General features: G+C 54.4%; 1 protein-coding gene across 1 annotated transcript; it reads left to right on the plus strand.

The window, feature by feature from the left end:
• Window positions 1–386: 386 nt before the first annotated feature.
• On the plus strand, window positions 387–2,402 carry ADRA2A (adrenoceptor alpha 2A). Its single transcript, XM_082605373.1, has one exon. It carries the CDS (start codon window positions 506–508, stop codon window positions 1,898–1,900), a length of 1,395 nt encoding a protein of 464 aa, XP_082461499.1. The 5' UTR covers window positions 387–505; the 3' UTR covers window positions 1,901–2,402.
• Window positions 2,403–11,835: the final 9,433 nt, after the last annotated feature.

The following is an 11,835-nucleotide window of genomic DNA, read 5'->3' on the forward strand; positions in this document are numbered from 1 at the left end:
GACAGACATAGGACCCCAAGCCAGCATCAGCACCCCTCGGCTGCCTCTCGGGGTGGGGGCGGGCCCCGCACACGGTAAGACCTCTTGCTTTCGCTCAGGCTCCAGAGTCAAAGATATAGATAGAGATATATTTAATTTCCTGTTATCCTTCCAAGTCATCAGGCCACCGATGATTTTTGTTCTCTCTTCTTGAAGAATAAATCTCTCTTTCCTCATCGGCTCGACCTACTCTCTCCCGCCGCTTAGAAATAAAACTTGGCTGTGCTTAGGAGCTGGGAGCGAGAAGGCGCCGACCCCGAGCGCTCGAAGCGCGGGCCGGGCGCGGTTCCCGGGAGCCGGGCCCATGGGCCGTTAGCGGTCCCCCAGCTCGGGCTCGGCCTCCCAGAGGCCGCTTCTCCATGTGAGGCGCGGCGGGGCGAGCGGGGCGCAGGAGGAAGAGGAGGACCAACGAGCGCCGGCCGGAAGGCAGCTGGCAGCAGGCCCAGGCGAGCGGGCACCCGCGTTCATGTTCCGCCAGGAGCAGGCGCTGGCCGAAGGCAGCTTCGCGCCCATGGGCTCCCTGCAGTCGGACGCGAACAACGCTAGCTGGAACGGGACCGAGGCCCCAGGGGGTGGCTCCCGGGCCCCCTACTCCCTGCAGGTGACGCTGACGCTGGTGTGCCTGGCCGGCCTGCTCATGCTGTTCACGGTGTTCGGTAACGTGCTTGTCATCATTGCCGTGTTCACAAGCCGCGCGCTCAAGGCGCCCCAGAACCTCTTCCTGGTGTCTCTGGCCTCGGCCGACATCCTGGTGGCCACACTTGTCATCCCATTCTCGCTGGCCAACGAGGTCATGGGCTACTGGTACTTTGGCAAGGCGTGGTGTGAGACCTACCTGGCGCTCGACGTGCTCTTCTGCACGTCGTCCATCGTGCACCTGTGCGCCATCAGCCTGGATCGTTACTGGTCCATCACCCAGGCCATAGAGTACAACCTGAAGCGCACGCCACGCCGCATCAAGGCCATCATCGTCACCGTGTGGGTCATCTCGGCCGTCATCTCCTTCCCGCCGCTCATCTCCATCGAGAAGAAAGGAGGCAGTGGTGGCCAGCAGCCGGCCGAACCGCGCTGCGAGATCAACGACCAGAAGTGGTACGTCATCTCGTCGTGCATCGGCTCCTTCTTCGCGCCCTGCCTCATCATGATCCTGGTCTACGTGCGCATTTACCAGATCGCCAAGCGCCGCACCCGCGTGCCGCCCAGTCGCAGGGGTCCTGATGCCGCCGCCACGCTGCCGGGGGGCGCCAAGCGCAGACCCAACGGCTTGGGCCCAGAGCGCGGCGTGGGCCCCGTGGGCGCAGAGGCGGAGTCGCTGCCGGCCCAGCTCAACGGTGCCCCGGGGGAGCCCACGCCGGCAGGGCCGCGGGACGCCGACGCGCTGGACCTCGAGGAGAGCTCCTCGTCCGAGCACGCCGAGCGGCCCCCGGGGACCCGCAGGTCCGAGAGCGGCCCCCGGGCCAAGGGTAAGGCCCGGGCGAGCCAGGTGAAGCCCGGGGACAGCCTGCCGCGACGCGGGCCAGCGGCGACGGGGCCGGGGGCACCCGCGGCCGGGCACGGGGAGGAGCGCGGCGGAGGCGCCAAGGCGTCGCGCTGGCGCGGGCGGCAGAACCGCGAGAAGCGCTTCACCTTCGTGCTGGCGGTGGTCATCGGCGTGTTCGTGGCGTGCTGGTTTCCCTTCTTCTTCACCTACACGCTCACGGCCGTCGGCTGCTCGGTGCCGCGCACGCTCTTCAAGTTCTTTTTCTGGTTCGGCTACTGCAACAGCTCGCTGAACCCGGTCATCTACACCATCTTCAATCACGACTTCCGCCGCGCCTTCAAGAAGATCCTTTGCCGGGGGGACAGGAAGCGGATCGTGTGAGCGCGGAGTCCGCGCCCAGCGAACAGACTCGCGCCGACAGCGGCCGCTGGGATCCAGGGGCGCGTCTACGCAGTCCCAGCACTCCGAACCCCGCGTCCTGCCTATTCCGAGTTTCTTGGCCTGAGGGTTGCTCTGCGGCGCCCTGCCGGCATCTGCACTCTCCTACCAGAGAAAAGTACTGGCTGGGGGTGGGTGCGGGACCGTGAGGGCACACGCCCCCCCCAATTGTTCTTAGGGCCAGTCCTCACTCGGAGCCATCTTCCTGGGTTCTTGGGCGGGCCCCCAAATGAGTATTGTTTCCTAAAAATATTTTCACCTCCCCTGGATCCAGCTCTCACCGTGGTTCAGAGCAAGCACGAGAGCCCAGAGGGGATGGCTCACAAAGGGTTAATAGATGGGGGTACCCAGCCCTGGCTCTCCTCTTCCCCCACTCTATTTTTAAACAAAAGCTCAGGGCAGCCCTGCAGGCCCTCCCATCCCCGCCTTGTAAATATACACTATTTTTGATAGTACTCATTGTCCGCAATGCCGCTTGACTTTTGATGTTGGCATCCTGGCTGTTGGAGATTGTCTCCAGGCAGACACATTGTGGCTAGCTCAGGGCAAGCCTCTTTGCAATGTGAGCCCTTTTCTGTTGTGATTACCTCCCTCTGTGTCCTTTTCATCAGCAACTGGTGACCGTCCCTTGGGACTGGACCTGCTTTGAGATTTCCTGGGGGGGAAAAGATTTCTGTCCATTTTTTCCCCTGCGCCTAACAGCATAATTGCCTTTTCGTATGTAAATATTACAATGATGGACCCAGACAGAAGTAAATGAACCTTTCTGCCTTGCAGCAGCCCTGTGTACAAAGCCATTATCCTTTGATGCATCCTTCTTCGCCCCAGTACCTCACTTTAAAACCTTCTCTTTCCAGTGTCCCCTCCCTCCTTTCCTCAGGGGCCACTGCTTGAAAAATATGTATGTTTCCGTCTTGTATGTATGTGCACCCCTCCCTCCCCCAAAGTGCTGACTGTGGGGAATCTTTTATCTGCTGATTTTAGACACGGAGAAGTGGAAATTATGTGGAAGAAGCAAACCTGATACAATTTGCCCAAGGTAAACAGTTTGAAGAGACAAATGGGCCTGCCAAACTGTACAGTTCCTGCCCCAAGAGCTCCTAGGTATCAAAGTGTTGTCCATTTTTTCCTCCCTGTTTTTTCTGGTTGAGATCAAGTCATTAATGAACTCCCAAAGTCAAGGGAGGAGGGTGGAGACCTTGTTTACATCCAAGTTTCCCCATGTTTTAGACAGAGACTCTTTAAGGCCTGTGCTCTTATTTCACTAAAGAAAAACTAATGTCAGCACATGTTGCTAATGACAGTGGAATTTTTTTTAAATAAAAAGTTTACAGATCAAATGTGAAATAAATATGAATTAAATGGTCTGTCTGTTATCTGAGTTTTCAAAAGCATTAAGACTCTGGGAATGTCTGAATTTATGTATATTTGAAATTCAAAGATACTTATGCATTATAAAACACCTTTAAAAGTACAAGCAATAACAAAGCTGCCATTTACCATGTGTTTCTCCTGTGCTAGACACGATGGTAAGTCTGTTATAAGCTCCGTTTCATTTAATCGTCCCCCAAACCCCATGAGGTAGGTACTATTATGATCCCCATTTAACAGGTGAGGAAACTGAGTCTCAGAGGACAAGTGATTTGCTCAAGGTTAACCACAGTGGTGGGAGTGCACTGCATGCAGCATGATCAGGTTCTAGGGTCTGTACTCTTCACCCTGGGGCCTTGCCGGAGTTACATCACTAACACTTTGCAGAATGCCCCCAGAAGTGAGGTCTCTACACAAGGTGTGCTGTATCCACAGAGCATGGTATATATCCCAAGTGTGGAGATATACACAAAGTGTGTACGTGCTATAAAGTGCCTTTATGCCCTAAAGTGTGTTATACCTCAAAGTGTATATATCCCCCAAGTATGGTACATGAACAAAGTGTGCCATATACTCCAAAATGTGTACCACACCTTACAGTGTGATGATATACAACATGTGGTATATAGCCCATAGTATGATATATGCACCAAGTGTGGTATAAACACCTAAAGGGAACCACGAATTAGTTGGTGGCTTGAATTGTCTCTGGCAGAAGGTTGGGGTCCTTCCTATTGCATTCCTGTAATATCAAGTTCTGTCCTGATGTCCAGGAGGGCTTAAGACCCCTGCCCTGTGGTTATGGGTATGGCACTTTGAAGCTGGAAGTGTCCTTAGAGATCCAGGAATCCAGCCCCTCATCTTCCCAGAGGAAGTGACTGCTTAGGGTCCCACAGCTCTGGGTGTCATTCAGTTAGAAGCAGCTGCCCAAGAGTGGAATAGTTCTTGGATGTGTATAATCAGACACTGTGCTGGTGAAGGAGAGACGCTGCCCCAGGAGCTGGGTTTGAGGGGCAGTCAGAAGTGACAGGTCACGGTTTGGGGGAAGATGGGTTTGTAAGGCCAGCCGCCTACAACACAGGTGCAGCCCAGCTCTGGACGCCCCCGGAAGCAGGGCTTCAGCTCTCCTCCAGGTGTTCCCTCTGGGCAGCATCTCCTTATCTTATTAAGGAGGGTGGGTGTGCAGGGGTGGGAGGGTGCAGAACCCTGAGAAGTTATCTGGGCTCTGAGGGGCCTGGGGGAAGAAAGACCATGGTTCTGAGGGGTTGTGTTAGAGGTGGGAAGGAGTTTCCACCGTCATCAGGGTCCTCTGATCCTGAAGAGAGGACGGTGGGCAGGCCCTTGGCTCCAGCGACCCTTGCCTGGAGCTTCAGAAGCCGTGGCCTTTGGCACCAAGACTGCCTGGTCTCGGGCTGTGCCCTGCTCCCCACCTCCACTGCAGCCTCCTTGTCCCTCCCCGCTCAAGGCAACCATTTCCCCAAAGGCAAACAGTGCCAGATAGTAGGCCACCCTGGCAGGTCCCCAGGAACTGGGCTGTGTGTCCCAGACACGGGGCAGATACAAACACTGCTTGCTACTAACTCTGTGTTCTGCTCTGTCTTCAGGAAAGTGGCCCTGCTCCCTGGGAAAGGGGGAAGTGTGGGCATTGGTGCCGCAGGGGGCAGGCCTCTGGTGTCATATACCGCCCCCCCCCCACTTCCTCCATTCCAGCTGCAGAGAAGCCTCAGAGATGGATGGGGCCTGGGGAAAGTGGGGGAGAGAGGGCTGGAGCCCAGGCTAGGATGCTGGAGGCATCCCTGTTTGTTCACTGCAGAGAGCTCAAGCCACAGTCTAAAAGGTCTCGGGTGGGGAGGGGATTTGAGGAAGGTAAATGGCTCACTCGGGCTCTCAGCCTAAAAACCAGGAGATGAGACGGTCACCCTACAGCTTCCTGTCCATACCTGATCCTGATTATCTGGGCCTGTCACTGCGGTAGAGTCTTCTATTTTATGTGACTTTGGTTGGGGCATCAAAAACCACTGGTTTTGGGGACTGAAGTGTGTCTTGCCAGATACACTCCCACAGGGTGCCTGGAGTTGGGGGAGGGGCAGCTGGGCACCAGTGCTACATCCTCCCTGCAAGTCTTTGTTCAATTCCTTCTGTGCTAAAGGGCTGGAGAAGAGAATGACAACAAAGTGGCTTAGGCTTTCCCCTCTCTATGATTATATAATAGAATTGCATCAGAGTTTTAGAGCTAAAAGTGTACACCTACATCCTCAACTCCCATGTTGTGTGGTGGGGGGGACTGAGACCCTGAAAAGCAGGCTGGTTCTGTGGCTTCCTGGGGTCCCTCGAGCCTGCCCCTCCCCATGACTCTCTGCCTGATGCCACAGATATCCAACGGGAATTCATCTTGCTGTTGGACATGGTGAGTTGCTACAAACCGCAAACACCCTGCCAGGCACTCTTCCATCCATGTGTGTGCCCTGCAGAGCCCAGCCCTCGTCCCTGGGAAGCTAACAGAGATTAGGATTGCACCCAGCAATCCTGAGGCGCTGTAGAGAGACAGGATGTGTCTGTGTGAGGCATTAAGTAGCCGCCGTGTAACAGCGATAGTTGGGGGCAGTAGTGGACATTGAGTGTCCACTGAGGGTAACATGCCTCTTTCTGGACCGTGAGCATGCGGTGGGGTAGAGGTCGCTGTGGCTGCAGGAGCTCAGAGATACCCAGGGAGCGGGGGCAGGAAGGCAGATCTGGTTTTAACAGCTGAGCCCCATGAAGCAGTGCCAGGCCTAGGCGGTGCCCCAAGGCCTAGGTCAGGCCCCAGATTTCCTTTCTCCAACCCCATCCCTGGGGACAGCCTGGCAAGTGTCTGTTCCCATTTGGGGACACACATCAGGAAGCCCGCCTCCCCAGCGCCAGCAGAGTAGCAGGATCCAGGTACCCAGAGCCAGGGCTCAACATCACCCTCACCTGCAGGCCTCTGCCCTGGGCCCTGCCACCCCGCCATGGTGGGCCTAGAGTCTGGGATGCAGGAAGGAGCGCCTTCCCCAGCAGAGAGCACACTTGAGGGGGAAGCCCTGTGAATTCACTGAGTGCAGTCACAAGCACCAGGGTCTGTTTTGGAAATAGCATCCATCTCTTTCATCACCAGAAGTCCTGGGGGTTAGAGTTAAACAGAAAAGGAAACAGGGCCTATTGGAAAGAGCATTAAGAGGCCTGGGCTCTAGTGCCAGCTTTGCCTTTTACCAGCGGTGTGACCTTGGGCAAAGCCCTTTCTGAGCCCCCATATCTTCATTATAAAATGAAAATCGTTGGTCTGGATCCATGTTATTTAAAAGTCTGTTCTGTTGAATTTATGTAACTATAAAATCAATCTCAGTCTCTCTCTTTCTCTCTCCCATCTATCATCTGCCTCTCTATCTGTCTGTCTGTCTATCCATCTACTTCATTTAGCTGATGAAATGCTGTGTTAAGTGACCTTTAACAAGTATCTTTTCTTTGGGACCTCTCAGAACCTTGGCTATGCCAGGGTGGATTGTGATTCTCAGAAGGGGATGATATGGTGTGCTATGGTTCCCAAACTCCCTGGACTGCAGAATTTCATTTTTCACAGAGCATCTCAGTGAATTGTGTTTGCTGGAACACTTGCTGGATCTTGCTGGGCCAAGGGATCTCACCAGGCTTTTCTGTTGATGGGTTTTGAGCTTCTATGAACTGCCGGCTCTGCTCTCTCCTGTCCCTGCTTTAGGTGAGGCCCACTGGCTCGGGAAGGAATGTGCTTCTTGGGGACAGCCAGCTCTAAGAGTCATTGGCTTTACTGATGCTCGGGGTAAAAGCGAGTTTGGTGTGTTTTTCAAATGTGGGCTGTGCCTTTGCGTGTGTGTGTGTGTGTAAACATGTGAATAAGTGTGTGTGTGTGTACATGTGTGAAAAGTGGATGTGAATGTGTCTGTGTCTGTGAATGGATGTGTGTGTGTGAACAGGTACAACCTGTGTTAAATGGATATTTTGCTCACCAGGATCTGGGGAGGAAGCAGCGGGGGAGTTGAGGGTAGATGTGTGTGTACCGGATGAAGAGGTCACAAGGGGTATGGAGGGCAGAGCAGGGTTGTGCCGTCAATCCTACTTATAAAAGCCCCTCCAGCTTGTGAGGTGCTCCCCCCCCACCCCCCGCACTGCAATCCCACTCCCCTGTCAGGCAGTGGAGCTGAGTCAGAAGGAGGAGGCTGGGAGGACGGGGTCGGCCATTTTGGAGAAGCCGACATGGGTTCTGTAGCAGTTTACTTAGCAGCCGGGCTGTCCTGTTCTCCGTGGAGGGGGGAGTCTGACCCCAGGGAGCTCAGGAGGGTGTGGAAGCCCAGGTGGGGGTGGCCTTTAAGGCTCTTTCCAGTCTGCTCAAGGGCAGGAACTTGGGGCCTCTTTGGAATCTGCATCTGAGAAAAATAAGATGGTGCACTGAGAAGGGGTGGATAAAGGAGATGTGGCACATATATACAATGGAATATTACTCAGCCATAAAAAGGAATGAAATTGAGTTATTTGTAGTGAGGTGGATGGACCTAGAGCCTGGCATACAGAGTGAAGTAAGTCAGAAAGAGAAAGACAAATACCGTATGCTAACACATATAGATGGAATCTAAGAAAAAAAATGTCATGAAGAACCTAGGGGTAAGACGGGAATAAAGACACAGACCTACCAGAGAATGGACTTGAGGATATGGGGAGGGGGAAGGGTAAGCTGGGACGAAGTGAGAGAGTGGCATGGACATATATACACTACCAAATGTAAAATAGATAGCTAGTGGGAAGCAGCCGCATAGCACAGGGAGATCAGCTAGGTGCTTTGTGACCACCTAGAGGGGTGGGATAGGGAGGGTGGGAGGGAAGGAGACACAAGAGGGAAGAGATATGGGAACAGATGTATATGTATAACTGATTCACTTTGTTATAAAGCAGAAACTAACACACCATTGTAAAGCAATTATACTCCAGTAAAGATGTTATAAAAAAAAAGGAACTATTTACAAGGTGCAGCTGGGTTAAATCCGACAAGGGGAGGTGAAGAGCCCTGGTGGGAGCTGTCAGGGGTGAGGGGAGGGGAGGGAGGGAGCTGTAACTCAAACCGTTAGAACTGCAGTTTGGAGGGAGGATGGCTGGAAGGTGCTGTTGGTCGAGGGTCATTGTAGCCCACGGGCAGGGAGAGAGCCCCGGGGGTCAACACCTCCTCCGCGGCCACGTCACCCCTGAGTCTGCACCTGCTGGTGTGTGCCCGCAGCCAGGACCCGAGAGCATGGCAGAGACAAAGAGGAAGGCAGCAGCTCCTGGGGGCCGCCTTCCAGGGCTTGGAGCAGGTAGGCAACGGCAGGGGCAGGGGGGCACTACCCAGCGCAGGACCCACCACCTGAGAAAGGCTGAGCGATGTCGCTGCTTTTCAGGATGGGCTGGAGGGAGGTCACTGCCTAGTTCCTTCAGTTTGTCCATGGCCAGCTGTGCGGGCCACTGGGCAGGTGTCGAAGAAAAACTCAGGCCCTCCTTCCTCCTGGACTTCGTGGATGGGAGGGCGTGTATTGGGGCCGTTATGAACATGGCCAGACTGTGCACACACACAGATATACAGACATGCACAGACACACAGACACAGACGCACACACGTGCCAGCTGGCGCGTCAGGCGAGAGAGAGCCCCAGACACCCTGTGGCTGGCTCTTGGCCAAAGTTCTCTAGACTGTCTTCACGTCTGTGGCTCAGGCCCAGCTTCGGGGGCCAAGAAGCAGATGCTGAGCTGCCCGGAAATGATGACCCAGCACGCTGGGCCTGGGTGAGGAGTGGTGGGACTGGCCCAGCTCAGTGACCCCATCTGTCCCCTGGGTACACTAGGGATTCAGCTGCTCCTTACTCGGCCCCCGTGGACACCCCTTAGCCTTCCTTCCCAGCATATACGCACCTTTAGGATTCTTTTTCATGCGTTGGCCCCAGTGGAGGCACTGAGAGTTTTAATGCAGGATAGATTCCTTTCTTCATTCATTCATTCATTCATTCCCTCAACAACTATGTTTTGGAGCTGTCCCCAAACTCATATCACTGACAGCGCTCTATTCGTGTTTGGTGAGGGAGGTAGAGCGGTGAACACGGTAATTAGGATCTTTACCCTGCGGAGCTTCTTCTTCTGTGGGGCAGTCAGACATTAAGTGGGCACCGAGAAGTGGTAAGCATGTTGACGAGGATGAGACAGTGGATGACAGGGACTCACTGTGCGGGTAACTGGCCTGGGCTAAGGTGTCAGGGGAGGCGCCTGGAGAAGTGACTGCCGGATGAGAACTGAAGGCTGGGCAGGAATAGGTCTGGCGAAGGGACTGTGGATGAGAGGGGGAGAAACAGATGTTCAAGCAACTAAACAAAGTCCACTTTGGTTGGAGCATATGTCGTGAGAGGCCGAAAGGAGGGCGGGGAGGCTGGAGGAGGTTGGGGCCAGATCATGCAGCCACCTGGAAAGGTTTATCTTGAGGGCGATGGGGAGCCCCTGGAGGGAGTTTAAGCAGAGGATGGACATGATCCAATTTTTTTTTGTTTTGAACAATATTCTGGCTGCTGGGTGGAGACTGATGGGTGGGGCTGTGTTGGAGCAAGAACCTGGAGATGACAGGGGCCTGGAAAGTCTAGGGCCCCTGCCTCCCCCAAGGTCGCTCAAAGGCAGGGCCAGTCTCCGTGCAGACCGAGATATTGGGATTTCAGAGGTGCCCTTGCTTGCAAAGTACTGTACACGACCGCCCCTACCCTCTGTGAATTCCCATCTCTAGAGGGTGGTTCCGGGCTCAGAGCTTCCTGTTCCCGTTGACATGAAAACATCTTGAAGCGTTAACTCCGTCGTCTTGGTGGTCTGTGGACCTAACTTGTCATGCGACCTGGTCTGACTCACTGCCCATTTTGAACCTCAGCTGCCTTGTCTTTACGACGGTCAGGGAAGATTAGAGGAGACCGTGAGAACAACAGGCTGTGTGCTCTACTGAGCCCCCCATAGCCTCGTTGGCAATGCAAGAGCATGAGAGTTGGAGGCCCTCAGCAGCCCATGGATTCCGCTTGGGATCAGAAAATCTGATAACCCACAAATCGGGGACTCGCCTCGCTTACTCCTGCACCCAGCTTAACCAGGACCCTCCAGGAGAAAAGGCCCCCGTTTGCAAGGAGTTCAGGAAACCCGTAACGTGGCACACCTGTCTGTTCTGCCTGCTGCCAAGCGCGCTCAGCTGCAGACCCGTGGCTCCTGCGCGCCTCTTCCTCTGACTCTCTACACCTGCTTGTTTGCTTAAAACCCAATCCCTAGGCTTTCAACAAGTGCTTATTTGCCAGCGAGCTCTCTCCCAGGAGTTCCCAGAGAACGTGTCCCGGTCTTGGAAGGAATGGCTTGCACTTCTGAGAAGGACATTTTAAAGTTAAGACTTGGGAGTCAGAAGACCTGATTGCAATCCTGGTTCTATCACATCGCTTTGATTTTAACCTTGAACAGATGACCAAGCCTCATTTTCCCCACCGGTAACTTGGAGGTAATGGTTCCTAGCGTTTCAGTGAGTTGCCCAGGGCGGTGCTCGTATAGGGCAAAGACCAGTACTGTTAATCTTTTCTGCTTCAGTTTGGAAGCTGGGGGCTTCTTTTTGCTCAGGAAGCTGCTCTGGGCTGAGTCAGGCTGGGCTGGCCAGTTTGGGTGGTGCCAGCATCATGCCCTTAGAACCGCTGTTTTCGGGAGATTTGTGATGGCAATTTGAACTGTTAGGCTGTTAGCTTTCTCTCTTTCCAGCCGGATGAAAGGAAGACCTTGTGTTCTTTATTAGAGCCGGAGGGTGGGACTGGATGAACTCCAAGACCCAGACCAGACCCATGGTGACCACGATGGTTTCTCTTGAAGCAACCTTGAATCAGAGGCCTCCTGGTGGCCAGGTTGGTGCCCTTCCCTGCCTTGCTGCACCCCAGGCTGTTTTTACTGTGTCCTGATGATAACACTCTTGTTCTTCCATAACTCTGCTTCTCCTACACGGGGAATGCCACACCACTCTTCCCCGGCTGCCTAGAAAAATCATACCCGAACTTTAAAGCCAAGCTGCATCACAACACTCTTGAATGTTAATAGTGGGAAGAACCTGGGATCTAGCATCAATTATTCCAGGACTTAAACCTTGGGTCTGACTCCCTGTCACCTTCCCTCCCTGTCCCTGAAGGTGGCAAATGGGGGTGCGTGGGGAGGGGTATGACGCTTCTACTCAGAGGGGCTGCTCCTGGGCTTGCCCCCTGCCCAAGCCCATCCTCCAAGGCTCTGAGGGAACGTCTTTTCACCACTCCTTCTTCTTTTTTTTTTTTTTTTTTTGCGGTACACGGGCCTCTCACTGTTGTGGCCTCTCCCGTTGTGGAGCACAGGCTCCGGACGCACAGGCTCAGCGGCCATGGCTCACGGGCCCAGCTGCTCTGCGGCATGTGGGATCTTCCCAGACTGGGGCATGAACCCATGTCCCTTGCATCGGCAGGCAGACTCTCAAC

Source organism: Mesoplodon mirus (assembly GCF_964341445.2).
Source record: "Mesoplodon mirus genome assembly, chromosome: 2".
In the NCBI taxonomy this organism is placed as follows: domain Eukaryota; kingdom Metazoa; phylum Chordata; class Mammalia; order Artiodactyla; family Ziphiidae; genus Mesoplodon; species Mesoplodon mirus.

Coding starts and splice junctions, on each gene's coding strand:
- ADRA2A (XM_082605373.1), top strand. CDS start 506: ATGTTCCGCCAGGAGCAGGCGCTGGCCGAAGGCAGCTTCGCGCCCATG.